Raw genomic sequence first — 18,050 nt, forward strand, 5'->3', positions numbered from 1 at the left:
AATTCTCTTAGAACAATGATAACACCGCTCATAATTACCTCGTCCCCTCCAATAGTCAGAAGAAAAAAGAATCATCTGATTGGACCCTACAGAGAAGATGAAACCAAACTTTTGATCATTGCATCAATTTCATTAGTGGAAAAAATTGACTGTGAAATCCTTAACAAATATCATAATCTTTCCACTGTCAAGAGGATAACCATACAGTCCCTAAAATCTAATTATCAAATAGTAATCAGACCAGCAGATAAAGGTAATGCCATTGTACTTCTCTTCAACTTTGATGCTGCATTAAAGAGGCCAACCGACAGTTTGCTGACATCGCCTGCTATAAAGAACTTAGAGAAAAACCAACACCAGTTTCCTCAAGAAGTTGAGGATATCATCAAATCCTTCTCCAGAGAAACTTCAGGAGAAACTCTATTAATTCATCATCCACGAACCTGCCCCAGGGACCTTCTACATGCTTTCCAAGATACACAAACTAGGAAATGCAGGAAGACTCATCATATCTGGCCACCACACACTTTCTAAAGGAATATTGGAAATCATATAAACCATCCTCAAACCAGTCACCATGCAAAGGGACAGTTTCTTCCAGGACACAACTGACTTCTTCTACCAACTCCAAAACATTAACAACCTACTTTAGAACATCATCCTTTCAACCACAGATGTCACTTCCCTATACACCAATATCCCTCACAATGATGGCATAGTTGCCTGCCTCAAATATTTGCAAGACAATGGATAGTCCTCAGATATCCACCCCCAAACACACATCCAAACTCATTCATTTCATCCTCATCAATAACAATTTTATGTTCAACAAGAAACACTTTATCCAAATCATGGGAACCGCCATGGGTACTAGGATGGCTTTCCAACCTCTTCACGAACCATTTTGTAGAAGAATTTCTGGATAGAATCATAGAATTGGAAGAGACCTCAGAAGGTCATCGAGTCCAACCCCCTGCCCAAAGCAGGACCAACCCCAACTAAATCAACCCAGCTAGGGCTTTGTCAAGCCAGGACTTAAAAACCTCTAGGGATGGAGATTCCACCAACTCCCTTGGTAACACATTCCAGTGCTTCACCACCCTCCTAGTAAAATAGTTTTGCCTAATATACAATCTAAATTGCCCGTGCAGCAATTTGAGACCATTGCTCCTCATTCTGTCATTTGTCATTACAGAGAACAGCCTTTCTCCATCCTCTTTGGAAGTTCCCTTCAGGTAGCTGAAGGTTGCTATCAGATCCCCCCTCATTCTCTTCTTCTGTAGACTAAATAAGCCCAAATACTTCAGCCTCTCAAGTCAAGTACTCCAGCCCCCTAATCATTCTGGTTGCCCTCCCCTGTAGGAATGTAATAGTATAGTTGATGAACTGATTAATCGATAAGCAAAAGCTTATAGGTTAATGCTATGGACTACATTCATTCCCCCTTCCCCCACTTCCTCCATAGTTAATTTTTTAGCAGGCTGGCCAGCAGCCTGGTTCATTCCCAGCTTGTGCCGGGTTCGGGGCCTACCCTGCTTTGGCTCTGCATTTCAAATGTATTAGGAGCCAGGCTAGCAGGCAGCACAGCTCAGTTCCAGCTCATGCCGGGTCCGGAAGCTCAAACTCCACTCCACCCCTCCGGACAGGGGCTGCTGCCACCCTGCACTGCTGCCTCTTTATTAGAGGCAGCAGCATAGGGGTCAGGCAGCCAGTCTGCGAGGACAGCTGGTTTTTAAACTGACTCCTCTTGCGGACCAGCTCCTGCCTAACAGCAGCGTAGGTTAGCAGAGGGCTCCCCAGAAGTGGGGCTAAAGCACACTGGCTGCCAGGCCCACCCCCATAGACTATAGATTAGTCGACTAACCAATAAGAATTCATGAAGTTAATCGACTATTCAGTTAACCAATATTTAACATCCTTACTCTGCTGGACTTTCTCCAATGCCTCCACATCCTTTCTGTAATGGAGGAACCCAGAACTGGATGCCGTACTCCGGATGTGGCCTCACCAGTGTGGAATAAAGGGGAATAATCATTTCTCTAGATCTGCTGGCAGTGCTCCTCCCAGTGCACCCTAATATGCTGTTAGCCTTCTTGGCAACAAAGGCACGTTGACTCATATCTAGCTTCTCATCCACTGTAATCCCCAGGTCTTTTTCTGCCGAACTGCTATTTTAGCCAATTGGTCCCCAGCCTATAACAGTGCTTGAGATTCTTCTGTCCCAAGTGGAGGACTCTGTGTTGAACCTCATCAGATTTCTTTTGGCCCAATTCTTCAATTTGTCTACGTCACTCTTGACCCTGTCCCTGTCCTCCAATGAATCTACTTCTCCCCATAGTTTAGTGTCATCTGTGAACTTGCTAAGGGTACAATCCATCCCCTGATTTAAATCTTTAATAAAGATGTTGGACAAAATCGACCCCAGTACCAACCCTTGGGGTACTCTGCTTCATACCAACTGCCAGCCAGACATTGAGCTGTTGATCACTACCCATTGAGTCTGACAATCTAGCCAGCTTTCTATCCATCTTACGGTCCATTTAGTCAATCCATCCTTCCTTAACTTGCTGGAAAGAATACTGTGAGAGACCGTATCAAAAGCCTTGCTAAAGTCAAGGTATATGACATCCACTGCCTTCCCCATGTCCACAGAGCCAGTTACCTCCTCATAGAAGGCAATCCGGTTCATCAGGCATGACTTGCCCTTGGTGAATCCATGTTGACTATTCCTGATCACTTTCCTCTCTTCCAAGTACTTCAAAATGGATTCCTTGAGGATCCCCTCCATGATTTTTCTGGGGACTGAGGGAAGGCTGACCAGTCTGTAGTTCCCCAGATTGCCCTTCTTCCCTTGTTAAAAGATGGGGACTACATTTGCCTTTTTCCAATTGTTCGGGACCTCCCCTGATTGCCACAAGTTTTCAAAGATAATGGCCAGTCACTCTGCAATCACATCGGTCAACTCCCTCCTCACCCTTAGATTCATTAGATCTGGTCCCATGGATTTGTGTATGTCCTACTTTTCTAAATAGTTCTTAACCTGTTCTTTCTCTTCGATGGGCTGCCCACTTCTTTTCCATACTGTGTTGCCAAGTGCAGTAGTCTGGGAGCTGACCTTGTCTGTGAAAACAGAGGCAAAAGATGCACCATGTGATACATAGATGCACCATGAGACCAATGATATACCAGAGACACAGCAGTGATACTCTCTCATAGAGTTCCTCCACAGCTTCATCAATCTCTACCCATCCCGTTTCTGGGATTCTGCCACACTAGTATTAACTTTCTGAACACCACAAACAACTACAGTAGTGGAACCCTACAGAAAACCATAAACAAGAAACCAACTAGTCACCCCACCTACTTTCATAGATCCAGTAATCAGCCCAAACACAAGAAGAAATCTTAATATACTCTAGTGCATGTATACCTGTCCTCACCAAACAACAGCACTCTACCAGAGAAGTAGATCACATTGTGGAATGGACCACCCAAATACCCAGAGAAAACCTGTATTAATGCTGAAATAAAACTCCTTCCAACCTCATACCCATAGTTGTCAATTCCCACCTCAAACTGGAACTCATATTTGATGGGGAGCATATCCCAAAAGAAATCTTTCATGAACCCCCACTTTTGGCCTTCAAACAACCCCTGAAATTCTCCATGCTCGTCATTAGATGAAAGCTACCCATAGACTGGGACACACTAACTCGAAGTAGCACCAGACCCTGTCAGAAAAACAGACACAAAACCTGTAGGTGGGGGTTTTCAGACTTCATTGCAGGGTGATCCCTTACTGACAACAAAAGTTAATATACAACCCCAGGAAAGGGGACTGAAATCTGAGCCCATCCAAGTCGTGCCACCCTGGGTGGAGGAGTCAAAGCTAAAGGCTGACTTCACCACCCTGGGCAGGGGGCTCAGAGCTGAAGCCCAAAAGATTCAGCCCCGGGTAGGGGACCTTATCCTGACCCATGCCACCCAGAGATGAAGCCTTTGGGTTTTGTCTGTGGGTGGGGGGCTTGGGCTTTGGTCCCAGCCTCCACAAATCTAAGCCAGCCCTTTTGACTCCATTAAAACAGGGTTGTGTCCCACTTTGGGGTCCTGATCCACAGTTTGAGAACTGCTGCTGTAGACATATCTCCACTGCTGCAGTGATCAGTAGAGCTCTGCAAATCTGCCGGTGTTTGCACCCCCGTGTATCTGCATCCACGGATGGGGATGCGAATATCCGCATCTCATTTTTGAAGATATAGATGTGGATGTAGATACAAATTTTATAACTAGAACCTTGTAGATCTGCAGCTATCTGCTTCATATCCACAGATATCTGCATCCGTGGATATGGATGTGGCTATCTGCAGGTCATTTTTGATGATATGGATGAGGATACAAAATTTTATATCCGCCCAGGGCTCTAGTGATCAGAGCCCTTCCAAACGTATCCTTAAGAGCCATGGATCCTAAATGTCTATTATAACCTGTGGTATATATACCCAGATTCCCCAATAAACGAGTCAATCATTATGATCTCTAATGACCTCGTATAGGAAAATGATAAAAGACAAAAACATCCTATCATCTGTGGGTGAACATTTTTCACAAAGCACTCATTCTATATCTGACCTATCCATCCTCAGAAGAAACCCGCACAACATCATCAAAAGACAAGCCTGGGAGCTTAAATTCATAATTCTGCTAGACACTAGATTTATGGTTTATTACAACAATCTGTAACCCACTAGCCCCCTATCTGTATATGTGCCAATTAATTATGCTAAACATTCTGTTTCATCTTGCATTTACCTGTGATGCTCAGAGTACTTTTCCCAAACATCAAGAAGATCTATGTGCAGCTCAAAAGCTTGTCTCTCTCACCAACAGAAGTTGGTCCAGTAAAAGATATTACTTCACATACCTTGTCTCTGGAGATAGTATTTTAGTAAGTTACTTATTGACTGTTATGTGAAGTCAGGATTTGAAGAATTTTTATATAGACTGTGTCCAAATATTTGCTTTATTCCTTACAGTTATCTGAGGCAGATGAAGCAGCTTTGAAGGAGCCAATCATTAGGAGGTTTGAAGAGGAGGGAAACCCTTATTATTCTAGTGCAAGGTAACATATAAATGACTATTCTCAGAACTTCATGATGTAACCAAAATGTGTTCATAACTTTTAGATCTTAATACTGAACAACAGGCCCATTACACACAGTGCAAAACAGTCTAGAGCAAGGTTTTTGTCCGGTGTCCACACGTACTGTGCAGTCTGTTAAATGCAAATCAAACCATGCTTCCCTCTATCTTGTCTCTGACAGCGGCCAGTACCTGATGCTTTAAATGAATGCGCACATCTCTAGAATGAAGCAAGTTAGTTGTGTGCCACTATGTATGTGGGGATGAGGAGGAGTGGGAGATGCTTTACAGATTCCTGCAGGTGGTCATAGTACACCATGAAGTTTGACATTTGATTTCCCATATTACTATTATAGCTTGCAGAGCTATAAACATCAAGGTTAATTTGATATTTGTGCTTATCTGACGTTCCATTGGTTGCTCATGCGTCTAGACTGGCGCTTTTCTCCGGCTTATCCCCAAGCCGGAAAAAAGCGGCAGCCATGTAAATGCAAATGCCGCGGGGGATATTTAAATCCCCCGCAGATTTGCAATTCCGCCTCGTCTCATTAGCATCCCTTTTCCGGAAAGGGATGCCAATGTAGACGTAGCCCCCGGGTAATGTACTCAGCTTATATAAAGGATTACACCACGGTTAACAAGTGTTTTTCCAAGATCTAATTGTCTATGCTTTAAGTCTTACAAGTTCTGTTTAACTAGTTAGCTGTAGCAGCACTAATGTTCATGACTCCTGGCATCTTCCTTCAAATTTCTCATTAAAACTCAAGTATCAGAGGGGTAGCCATGTTAATCTGGATCTTCAAGGAGATAGCGACAAGGAGTCCTGTGGCACCTTATAGACTAACAGATTTATTGGATCATAAGCTTTCGTGGACAAAGACCCACTTCGGCAGATGCATGTAGTGGAAATTTCCAGAAGCAGGTATAAATATGCAGGCCAGAATAACGCTAGAGATAATGAGGTTAATTCAGTCAGGGAGAGTGAGGCCCACTTCTAGCAGCTGATCTGGAGGTGTAAACACCAAGAGAGGAGAAACTGCTTTTGTAGTTGGCTAGCCATTCACAGTCTTTAAAGGGGGGGGGGGAGTTGGGCCTGGAGGAAGCATGTGCAGGGGACTCTCTGCCCCCACTGTCACGCTGCCCCCTGCCACAGAACCCTGTCCCCTGCCCTCCCGGCACCCTGTTCCCTCTCCCCTGTCCCCAGCTGCAGAACCCTGCCCCCACTGGCACCTTGTCTCCTGCCCCAGCACCCACTAGCACACTTCCCCAGTACCATATCCCCTGCTCCCACCAGCACAGTTGGGGCCACATTACTCAGGCTTTGGCAGGGGGGTTTGGCAACTTACTTTTCTGTTGGTCAGTGACCCCTGACTCAAAACAGGTTCCCTGCCCTTCTCATAAATAAAGACAATGCAGAAACTTTTTGTGTTTGACATAGTATTTTATTTAAAAATGAAGCCTGGCCAACAAACCCCCAACTGGGACCAATCCCCCATCTGGACGTAGCATCATAATACTCCTGCACTCTCCCTTCCCCCAGACTCTAGATCTGAGCCTATCATACACTGGAACCCCCTGCCCGGAGCCCCTCACATGCCCCAAACCAAATTCTTGAACCCTCACACCCACAAGCCTGTGGCTTGCTTAGTACCCCAACCCTCCATCTGACCCCAATGCTGCCTGGCCAGGAGCCCCCTCCCCGAGCCAGCATCCCCCTTCTCCACCTTCTCCTGCATCCAGATTTCCTCCCAGAGCTTCCTCTCACCCCTTCCCACACCCAAATCCCTCATTCCTACCCTAGAGCCTACACATCCTGTCTCAAACCAGTGAGGGTACAGCTAGACTGCAGGAGTTTTTCAGGATTCTGGAGATATCCCAGAAAAACTCTTCTGCATCCAGTGATGCGTTTGTTGTTTTGCTTTTTTTAGTGGAAGAGCAAACGTGCTCTTTTGATCACCCTTCTATTCCTCTTTCCACGAGGAATAAGGGAGGTTCCAAAAGAAGGGGTTTTTCTGACATTTGGTCCAGTCTAGACAGGCCAATAGTTGGAAAAACCTCTTCCTACAGAAGAATTGGGAAAAAAAAGAAAAAAAAGCAGCAGTATACAGGTTGAGGATAGCAAGTGATGGAGAGGAGGAGAATAGAGTGGCGGAGCTTCAAGGAAGGAGCAGTGCGGTAGATCTTGGCTTGTTCTGTTATTTAAAAAGTGATCTTGGGTGTATAAAGGTTGGAGACCACTGCTCCAATACATCTGTTAGTCTATAAGGTGCCACAGAACTTCAAGTAATTTGCTCATAACCTTTTCTGAACAGCAACTCCTACACCCTATCTGAAATGAACGGTTGTTTTTAATGTGAACAAATCTAAACATTGTTTTTATTTTCATCTTTTTATGGTTCAGGTTCAACCTCTCGGGTCCAGCAGTATCTGTAATCTGGCATGATTTTAATTAGCCAGGTGTCTGCCTATTGTGGGTGTGGCTAAGTTTCCCGCAGTCCCATAAAGGTTGTTTACAGCTACCAGTCATGTCTCTCATTATTCTGTACTGTTATTTAGCTCTATTTTACCCACAAATGTCTTCTCAGAGCCCAGTAAGCAGTGGAAGTTGGTAATGCTTCTGCACAATATTAACCTCCCATCATTCGGCAAATTCTCTGGTTTGGCAGCTGGCAGGGGGTCCCAAAGGTGCCAGATTAGAGAGGTTCAACCTGTAGTAAATAAATGAATTAATTTGAGTAAAGATATAGACTACACTAAAAGTCGGCAAGTTTTTCTTTTGGTAAATCCCAAGATTATGCTCAGAATTCTTCAATTCCAGATACACTCTGTCAGCAGGGTTAAATTTGCATTGACGCAATTGTAAATGTGATCTGTTTAACCACATTAATACAAGTATGTTAAAAGGTATTTGCTTAAATATTTGAGTTGATTCCTTATAGTCTCTGTCGATATGTCAACTCCTACTAATAATGTAGACACAAAGCAATCTGTTCGGTGGTTTTTTTTACTCTCAGTTTAGTTTATTATTTATGAAGTTATAAAGTAGTTACTAACTTGTATTGATTAGTGGCATGATGCTTGCACACTTTATGTTCTTTTTTAGCCAATTGAAGCCTTTATAAGATTTGCCCTGAGCATAAATGGAGACTGTGGATCAGATCCTGAGCTGGTATAAATCAATGTGGCTCCATTAAGGTCAATATAGCTAATTTGGTTTGTACCAATTGAGGATCTGGCCTTATATCACTCCTACAAAGCCATATATTTGTCCCTCAGGCAGAAATAAAAATTACTGTAAAGGTTTTCATGTTTTATAATTGGATTGTAAGCAAAAGAATTTTTCACTCTACTAATTACATTAAACATTACAGTCAAGGTGTCTGTATTTAGAGCAAATTCTTAATCTGGAGGGAGAAATACACTCTTTGATTTTGTTTATTTGTTCTTTTTTGGATACATCTGCTACAATCTCATTCATAATTGCTTTGTATTGAGGACTGAAAAAATATTGGATTTATTAGGTGTGCAGTATGTATACAGCTGTGATGTAAAATACAAGCCCATTTCCTCAAAACAGCCAACAGCTCATTTTTAATATTTAGAGCAATAGTTATGTGTAAGGAGAGAGATTTAAATATAGGCCTAGAGCCTACATTTTTAAAAAATGGGGTTTGTGGTCTCAAAAGTATCAAGTATTTTTAGGTGCCTAGTTTACGACATCTGAAAGGGTGCTCATCACTCCCTGAAAATCAGGCTCCTGCAACTTGGGTACCCAAAATAACTTGACATTCTTCAGTCAAAGAAGGGTGGATTGTTTGTTTCTTTGTTTGTTAATTAAATACTGTTGCAAAATGAGCTAGGAGCTTCACAGTCATAAAGTAAGACAAAAAGAAGCTCTCCCATCAGTATAGCATCTTCACTTAAGGCAGTGGTTCCTAAACTTTTCGGCATCACGCCCCCTTTTTGATTTTTGAGAAACCCTCATGCCCCCCCATCCCAAAAAAAAGCAGCAAAACTTGGGATGGGATTGACGGGGGGGGGTGTGGCTGGGTTGCCTCGCGCTCCCCCTGGAATTTCTTCGTGCCTTCCCCAGGGGGGCACGCCCCCCAGTTTGGGAACCCATGACTTAAGGGCTGCAGCAGCATGCTGCACTGATCAGTGCAGCATGCTGCTGCAACCCTTAAGTGAAGATGCTACACTGGTGGGAGAGCTTCTTTTTTCAGTGGCGTTAATCTGTTCTCTGAGAGACGGTAGCTATATTGAGGGGTGAAGCCCTTCCTCTGATGTAGAACTCAGGAATGTGGATTTTTCACAGCCCTGAGAATTATATAGTTCCACCATTGGAAGTCTGTAGTTTAGATCAGTGTTTCTCAACCAGTGATACAAGTACCCATAGTGGTTCTCGAGAGACATCTGTGGGGTACATCAACACAACTGAAATTTGGAGAAAACTGAATTTTTGTTTTAAGTTTACAGTGAGTTATTATTTTTGTACTTTTTACACCCAAAAATTTCATCGTCTACCCGGCTATGATTAAGTTGTTTAAACAAATGTGTTGCAATGGTAGAAAAAAATGTTGTGTGTCTGAAAACTGTAAGTACTGGGAGTACTTATAATTTTTTTTTAAAAGGGGGGGTGTGTATATATATATATATATATATATATATTTAAAGGGGTACTTTATAAAAAAAGGTTGAGAAACACTGGTGTAGATTTGGTCTATGATGCTCAGTATAAATGATCTGGGAGCCCTTAATTTGCACCTGTTCTTTTTTTTCCTTTGGGAAGAATTGGGCATCTCAATAGGTTATCTTCTACCTGTGCCCAGTATTCATACATGTTCTCACCAATCATATCATTAAATGTTTACTCTCTCTTTACTCTTCATTTCCCCCAGATTTCAGAGTTTGGAATACTGGACAAAGACACTAGGCTTCACTCTATTACTTTTTCAGTTTGGTGGCCTAGTCCAGTCATTAATGACATTAAGTATTGTTATAAGTATTACAGAAATTGACATATCTCCTTCATGAAGTAGGGCAGCCTGCCTGCATCCCAAACTCCTCATCCCTGGCAGAACACCAGAGCCTGAATCCCCATCCAGGTTCCTCACCCTCCCATTCCTCAACCCTCAGCCCCAGCCTGAGCCCCCTCCATAGCCCAAATTCCCCAGCCCCACCCCAGAGTCCTCATTCCCCTCACACTTCAACCATCTGCCTACCCTGAACCTCCTCCCACACTCTGAATCCCTCCACCCCACTCCATTAATTTTGTTATATGCACCAATATGGAGGTGATTTGTCCACATTACCTCCGTACTGGTGCACTTAATGAGATTCATCCCACACGAGTGAGAACAATTCGAGAGAACACGGTGCCACCTGTGTAGTCACGTGAGACTCAACCCAGCCAAGATCTGGGCATCAGGTCATGAAATCAAAACTGGATTCTGCCAAATCAGGCTTTGTCTTGTGCTAATCAGACCAGTAAGATGCCTGTAATAAGGGGAACAGAGGGTTGTAGGTGGTGATAATATCTGAATTTATTTTGATCACTCCATAAGACAGGCAGTGTTTGAATCCCCCTGATGCTGTCCTGCTGGTAAATGTGTGTGAAGTTATACAGTCTCTGACCGTGCTCTTGTGGCCTGATTCAAAGCCTGTTGAAGTCAGTGGGCCGCATTCAGTTGAATTCAGTGAGCTTTAAGGCTCTTACGCAATAAATTTGAAAGTAAAGAAAAAATTGCTTTTATGATCTTAAAATGGAAGTATATTTCCCTATTTGCTTTGTGTACGCAATTTTGCTTATAAATTATAATTTGTTATCTTCAGGATGTCAATATACTTCCCCTTAGTTGTGTTTTCTAATCAAATTTTTAATCAATTGTCTGAATAGAACCTTTCACTCTGAACAGTCTTAATTAACGAGAGTCGTTAGCCAGCTCCCTTTTTAATGAGCTATATTAATCTGCTTACAGGTTTCCAAATGGAATTTAATCAGTTTACGTTGTAACAAATTACATGGGCAATTTTCTTTTCTGGTCTGTTTGTTTCTTTTACTCAGAGCTCCTGTTCTGAATATTTTATAAACATAGATGATGTGATTCATGTTCTAGCACTGTGTTTTAATAGGATGTTTAAGGTTATATCCCAATACAGACAAGAGTTTTCTTTAAAAAAAGAAAAGCAGAAGGTAGTCATGACCTTGGAAGCAATCTTTACCTTATACAGTGTAAAATCTTTGGGGCTGTCAATAAAAGCTGGTTTGCCATTACAAAAAGCAAGTATTCTATTAAAAAATGTGTAAAGTTTTGAAAGGTCTTTATTACAACAGTAGCCTTTAATAAGGCTGGACTTGTGAGGTTAATTGCTTTGGTCCAGCAACACTTTCTTAATATAACTTATCTCCCAAAAATAGTTATATTAAACCTCTTTAAAGTTGAATGAAATATTTCAAATTCATTAAAGTTTTTACTTAAAGAGCTTGAAAAATCATAATACCAAATAGTGAGGTACATCTTAATACTCGGAGGGATGAAAAAAAACATTCAACTATAAGAAAAACATGCAACTGTCAGAAAATTGAAGTGGAAGCACACTTAGAACAAAGAGAAATCACTATATATAGTTACATTTTATTATCCTTTTAAGATTATGAGGAGCAGGGTGACTGAGGATTTGATTTCATGAATCTAGTTCACTGAGATAGCCCAATGATTATCCCACTGTGCCAAGAAATTAAGCTGATCAAAATTTAATCAGGTTCTGATGGAAAATGCAATACAAATAATGCATTTTTATGTTCAATTTGTAGTGAAAACTGCTGCAGTGCTCTTGGTAACATGTATTGTGTGATGTTACAGAATGTTGGCCATGTATATCTTAATTATCATCCCACTGACATTTTCTTATACTAATCTTTTATGCATAGATTTGAGAAATACTCATTATTCTTGAAGAGTTTAAAGCTTGATCTAACCTCCATTCAAGTCAATGGAAGCTCTCCTGTTGACTTCAGTGTGAGTTAGAGTGGTCCTCTAGCTTTTCTGGTCTCAAGAGATTTCTAATAATACTTTTTTGTTTTCTGTTTCATTGATGTGACATAAGGCACCTGATCTGAGCACTGAATTTTTCAATATACTGTAGTAATATTGTAAAATACACCAAAAGGTTATGATTAACAAATTATTATGATTAAAAGCTCCAGTTTAGAAAAGCACTTTATCACATGATTCACTCAAACCATGTACTTATCCTGTTATCAAATTTAGTAGAACATAAATGCATGTTTAAAGTTAAGTGTGCTTTCCTGAATAGGAATGCTTTCCTGAACCACATCCTCCCCTGGTGCACTGCCACTATATTTATCTGGATGACCATAGGTACTGGCAATTGCATCTCCTATTTCCCACGGATTGTCATTCCTGGCCAATGGGAGCAGCAGGAAGCAGGAAGCGGTGCGGACTGGGATACTGCTTCCCGCAACTCTCTTTGGCGAGGAACAGTGATCTTCAGCCATCGGGAGCTGCAATCACTGGTACCTATCAGGGTTAGCTCCTGGCGGGCCCCCTCCACTGTATTCACTTGCATGGCTGCAGGTGTAATCCACACACCTAGTGTGGTTTACTGTCCCATGTAGTGAGCTTTGCAGCCTAAACTGAGAGCCAGCTGGCTTTACAGCTCAATTTGTAGAGGCTTCTACACTAAGCTCCAGAGATCCCAGGTTCAGGTCCACCTGCTGATGGTTACAAGTGGTGGAGCTGCTGGGAAGCCTCTACAGCTTGAGCTATAAAGCCAGTTTGCTCTCAGTTTAGGTTGCAGAGCTCACTTGTTCTTATCTCTTGCTGTAAGTGGTCTAAATGCCACCACATGGGATATTGAACCACACTAGGTGTGTGGGTTACACCTGCAGCCATGCAGGTGAATACAGTGGTGGGGGCCTGCCAGGAGCTAACCCTGATGGACCAGATCTGGCTTGTGGGCTGGTATTTGCCCAACCCTGTCCTACGTGCTGACAGCATAGGCTGTTCTGTCCAGGACATAAGCGCAGACAGTGTGTCCCTGTCCTGCAGTGGGTTCTGCTAGTGTGACTCCATGTTGGCATAAGGGTGCCTTCTAGCAGCTCTCATTGGGGGATAGGAGCAAGAGTCCCTCTAAGCTGCATGGCAGCATGGCCCTACAGCTGCTTAAGCAGCTCAATGCACGGAGCTCTGAGCCCCTGGATGGCTGGGGCTGATTAAGCAGCTGCAGGTCAGTGCTGCTTCGCAGCTTAGAGGGAACCTTGAATAGGAGCCAGAGGGTTCATCTACATGGCAAAAAATAACCAAACAGAAAAGCAGGTGAAGCTAGTCTCAGAGCCCAGGTCAACTGACTTAGGCTTCTGGAGCAGGGCTAAAAGGAGCAATGTAAATATTACTGTTCCATCGGGGCCTGGCTTAGAGGCCCTGCCTCCCTCTCTCAGGTTTCAGACCCTGGACTCTACACTGCTATTTTTAGTCCCTTAGCAGGAGCCTTGTAAGCATACCAGGTAGATGTACCATAGAGACAAACAGAGAGAAGATGGAATGCATACTGAAAAATCCACAGAAGGAAAACTGTATAGGTAATAGGTTTGTTGAGTTTTTATATTTGTTGGTGGTTTTATAGTTGGTTTCTTGGGAGCATCCTGGAAGAAGTGAATTTTTGATATCCTGTTTAGTGTAGAGTTGTAAAAGAGAAAATGTAGTTAGATATTGTAAAAATTACTTGCTGTGACTTCCTAGCAAATGCTAGAATAAAACAGATTTACAACATTGTTGCAAACGTCTATTGGTGACTAATGCTCATGAGTATTTTACATAGAGTTTGCAGTCCTCTTTATTCTATTCTTTAATACTGAGATAAGTGTACTAAATGTTTTCTTTCCTGTGTAATTTGATTATAAAAAAACTAATCCTCAAACAGTATCAAAATGACAACTTGAAACTTTAGCCACAAGGGAAGATTATTGCTCTTGATAAGAATTCAGCATTTGCTACCAACTGATAATCTTTTCATATTATTTTAAACACTTTAAAAAACAAATTTACCAAAAGCAGAACAGCAATTTAAAGACCCAGAATACAATTATCAGACATGACACTACTGTAATAATCTCAGAAAAGAATACAAAATTAGTTGCTCTCTTAGGACATGTGGAAGGGAATCCCCTTTTTAAAAGCTTTAGAGGGGTAGCTGATTTAGTCTGTAACTAGAAAAACTTAAAAAACAAACAAATAGTCTAGTAGCACCTTAAAGACTAACACAACATGTAGATGGTATCATGAGCTTTTGTGGGCATAACCCACTTCTTCAGATGACTGGAGTATTAAAAGTCTTGGATCTGGACTTTTAATACTCCAGTCATCTGAAGAAGTGGGTTATGCCCACAAAAGCTCATGATACCTTTCTTTAAAAAGATAATTCATGATGCAGACCCCAGTCTGGTTAAAATTCACTTTGATTTAAATGAGACTTGAGCTGCAATGGGATTTCAGGTTCTAGTTCTAAACAAAGTGCCCAGCTGTTCAACACATACAGTTTATAGGGCTTTAGAGATTTTTGCTATAGCGTTTGTTGGGAGCAGGATGGAATTCTTTAGACACTGATCCTGCAGACAGTCCTAGGTGTGCTTAAGTTCAGTTGGGCAGCTGGCATGCTGAATAGTAATCCGTTGCAGAAGTGCCTGTCAATTTGAGGAGGAGGGAATTAGTTGTTTGGAATTTGGGAGGGAAGGGGGGGCTTACTGTGGTATAGCTTTATGAGTTCATCTCACTCTGGCATGGATTAATTTACAACTGTTTAGAAATAGACTTCAGTAAAGAAGATTAGTGAAATTATTGTTGACAGTCCATATAAAAAAATGCTCCAGCACTTTTTAAATCCTTGTGCTTTCATAACTAAACATCTTGAATAGACAGCTAAGCTAAGAAAAAGAAAATTTTAATGGTCTTAGTTTACTTTTTTTTAACATAGTTACCACCAGGAAGGGGAGCCATTTTCATGACACTGAGTCTTTTCCATGTATTTATCTTGAATTTTTTTTCTCTTTAATTTAGGATGCCATTTTCATGCTGAAAAAAACAGTATGAATAATCCCCATTAAAGTAGGTAGAGATTGTTCTAGTTATTTGGAATTGTATACTTAAATCCAGAAGACAGATTATATAAATGAGTAAGCATGAAATTCTGCTTTTTTGCATCAACATAAATATGAATTAGTTTAACTATCTTAAATCAGAATTTGGCCCTTTTTTAATTCACTCCCTCCAGTAGAAGTATTTATTTACTTCTGTGTGGCTGAAATTTTACCTCTTGTAAAACTATGTATATAATTTTTCTGTTATTGTTTGATCTAATTTCAGGTTATGGGATGATGGAATTATTGACCCAGCTAATACAAGACTTGTTTTAGGCCTGAGTCTCAGTGCAGCACTAAATGCACCCACCAAGAGGACAGAATTTGGAGTTTTCAGGATGTGATCTAAATGGCTTTTCAGAACATCCTGGTACATTTTTAATCAGATAAAGATCAAATATACACAATTTATTCTGAAAAGTTTATAACAATTTTCACACCATGCTTGAGTATTTTTAGTATAATCTGGGATTGTGCATACATTATGTCTGTAATACTGAATCTTGCATTTGGATGAATAAATTGTAACCAACAGCATTAAATTAGATCTGTTTGTTAGAGAAGCACTGCCATAATATCTTTTAACTATTAAAATTATGTCCATGAAATGAGCTCTGTTCCTGTCTGTGTTTTCTCCTTTAAAGTCCACATTTTACCTCCAAAATGTAGAAGTTATTCATACAGTGAGAGAAACCACACCCTTCTGATGCTACTCTTCTGCAAAGAGAATTAGTGAAGACACTCATTGAGCACAAGACTGCATGAAATTGTATACTGTGTACTTATTAATCATCAGCATTCTGGCTTTGGGTTTTTTTTCTCCAACATACATTACTTTTCTTTATTATCACCTGAAATCAAAACATGTATCAATTAATCTGATGGATGCTAGCCAAAATGCATTAACCTTGTTGGGAGAGGTACAAATAGCACATTGGTGACAGAGTTGTTGAGTTCTCAGCACTTTTGAAAATTGAACCATCATCTCAGGTGCCTTAGACCCCTTCCTGGCAGTGTGATCCTCCTGGGGAATTTGTGGTTCCATATGTGCTCAGCAGTCTGCCCACCTCGCTCACTATGCCAAACTTTAAATAAATGCTTAAATCTCATTGACTTTAATGGGTTTAAGCATATGCTTAAATGCTTTGTTGAATCAGAGCTTAACATTTCAGTGTAATGTGATGCTTTGTTAGAGTTCTAAGGCTAACATATTTTTATGTATCTTTAATCAAATGTAGCTTGCAGAGCTTGAATGTCAAGCATGGCAATTGCTCTTTCCAGAGTTAGGGATTGAAGATTTTGCCATGTGTCACTGAAAAAGTAATTTTTCCTTAGCTTGGTACTCAGAATGTCCAAACTCAGATAGCTGAATGCCAAATAAGGTAACAAGTGCTGCTACTTATGATTGGAGACCAAATACCTGCATAACTCAGCTACTCAGATGCTGATTCTCTCTAGTCCTTCCTTTGGCCTAGAAAGATTGCCATCTAGAAAAAAATACCAGGAGAGTGTGTCAGTGCTGTCTTTCTCTTGATTATAAAGGAGACAAGTTCCCCTGGTTCCAGTAGAATGAAGGAAAGAAATTCACCTGGCTATCCCTCATCTAGACTCTGTGGGGAATGAAACAGGAAGGTTATCTGGAGAAGTGGACGGTCATTGAAATGGACCTGAATATTGAATACAGGCAGTCCCCGGGTTACATGGATCCGACTTACATCAGATCCCTACTTACAAATGGGGTGAGGCAACCCCGCACTAGCTGCTTCCCCCCAGCAGACCAGGGAGACGCGAAGCTAGCTCCCCCCCCCCCCAGCAGACCAGGGAGACGTGGAGTGGCTTTTCTCAGCAGACACCTCAGCTTGAGAATAAAGGACTGAGGGAAGTGAGGTGTGGAAGAATAAAACTGAGCTCTGGAGAAATGTTTGGCTAGAGTTTCCACCAAAATATGTACCAGTTCCGACTTACATACAAATTCAACTTAAGAACAAACCTACAGTCCCTATCTTGTACGTAACCCGAGGACTGCCTGTACATGTAAGCCAGCAACAGGCCAAATATTAGGTCCCATGCATAGCCCCGCTTTGCACAAAAGTCTCCCATTTTTACCTGTGTCTGTGAAGCTGTCTACACAGCAGCATTATTTTGGAATAACTGACATTATTCCAAAATAACAAAGAGCATGTCTATGCTGGAAGTCATTATTTTGAAATAGTGGTGAGCTGGAAGACTTCTTACTCTGACTCCTATAATCCTCATTTCACGAGAAGTAAGAGAAGTCAAAGGAATAGTGTTCTTCCTTTGACTTCCTGCTGTGTAGACAGTGCCAAAAGCTGAATTAAGCTATTTCGACTTCAGCTATGCAATTGACGTAGTTCAAGTTGCGTAGCTTAGTTTGACTTTTGTCCTGCTTTGTAGACATGCCCTAAGTGATCAGATATCAATTCCTTCTGTTCTGTAAGAAGTTTTTCATTCTGCTTCATTAAAAGGTTTTTTCCACAGCAGTGGATATGTCCTCTCAATGCCATACCAATGTGGACATTCCTCATACTGTGTTTCGACTCTCACGTGTAGAGTTATAAGAGGTATATTTTAGTAGTTAAAACTTCACTAGGGCAAAGAGCTGTATTTTGTTATTTATTCTTGTACTCGATATTGCATAGCAAAGTTTTATAACTGGGGTTGGAAGTACTCTGCCCCAGGCAGCTTGCTTCTGAATATATGGAGGGGCTCTCCTGAAACCCGTATGAAAGTAGCA

The 18,050-nt window shown here is 41.4% G+C and overlaps 1 protein-coding gene across 1 annotated transcript in view; it reads left to right on the forward strand.

The window, feature by feature from the left end:
• MCCC2 (methylcrotonyl-CoA carboxylase subunit 2) overlaps positions 1–15,906 on the forward strand; it is an 85,778-nt gene extending 69,872 nt beyond the window's left edge. Inside the window, exons 16-17 of the mRNA XM_075932240.2 lie at positions 5,034–5,119; positions 15,522–15,906. Coding sequence (XP_075788355.2) covers positions 5,034–5,119; positions 15,522–15,639 — 204 coding nt within the window. The 3' untranslated portion in view covers positions 15,640–15,906. The remainder of the gene's footprint in view (positions 1–5,033; positions 5,120–15,521) is intronic.
• Positions 15,907–18,050: the final 2,144 nt, after the last annotated feature.

The sequence above is a fragment of the Pelodiscus sinensis genome, chromosome 6, assembly GCF_052426305.1.
Source record: "Pelodiscus sinensis isolate ZL-2025 chromosome 6, ASM5242630v1, whole genome shotgun sequence".
NCBI classification, from domain to species: domain Eukaryota; kingdom Metazoa; phylum Chordata; order Testudines; family Trionychidae; genus Pelodiscus; species Pelodiscus sinensis.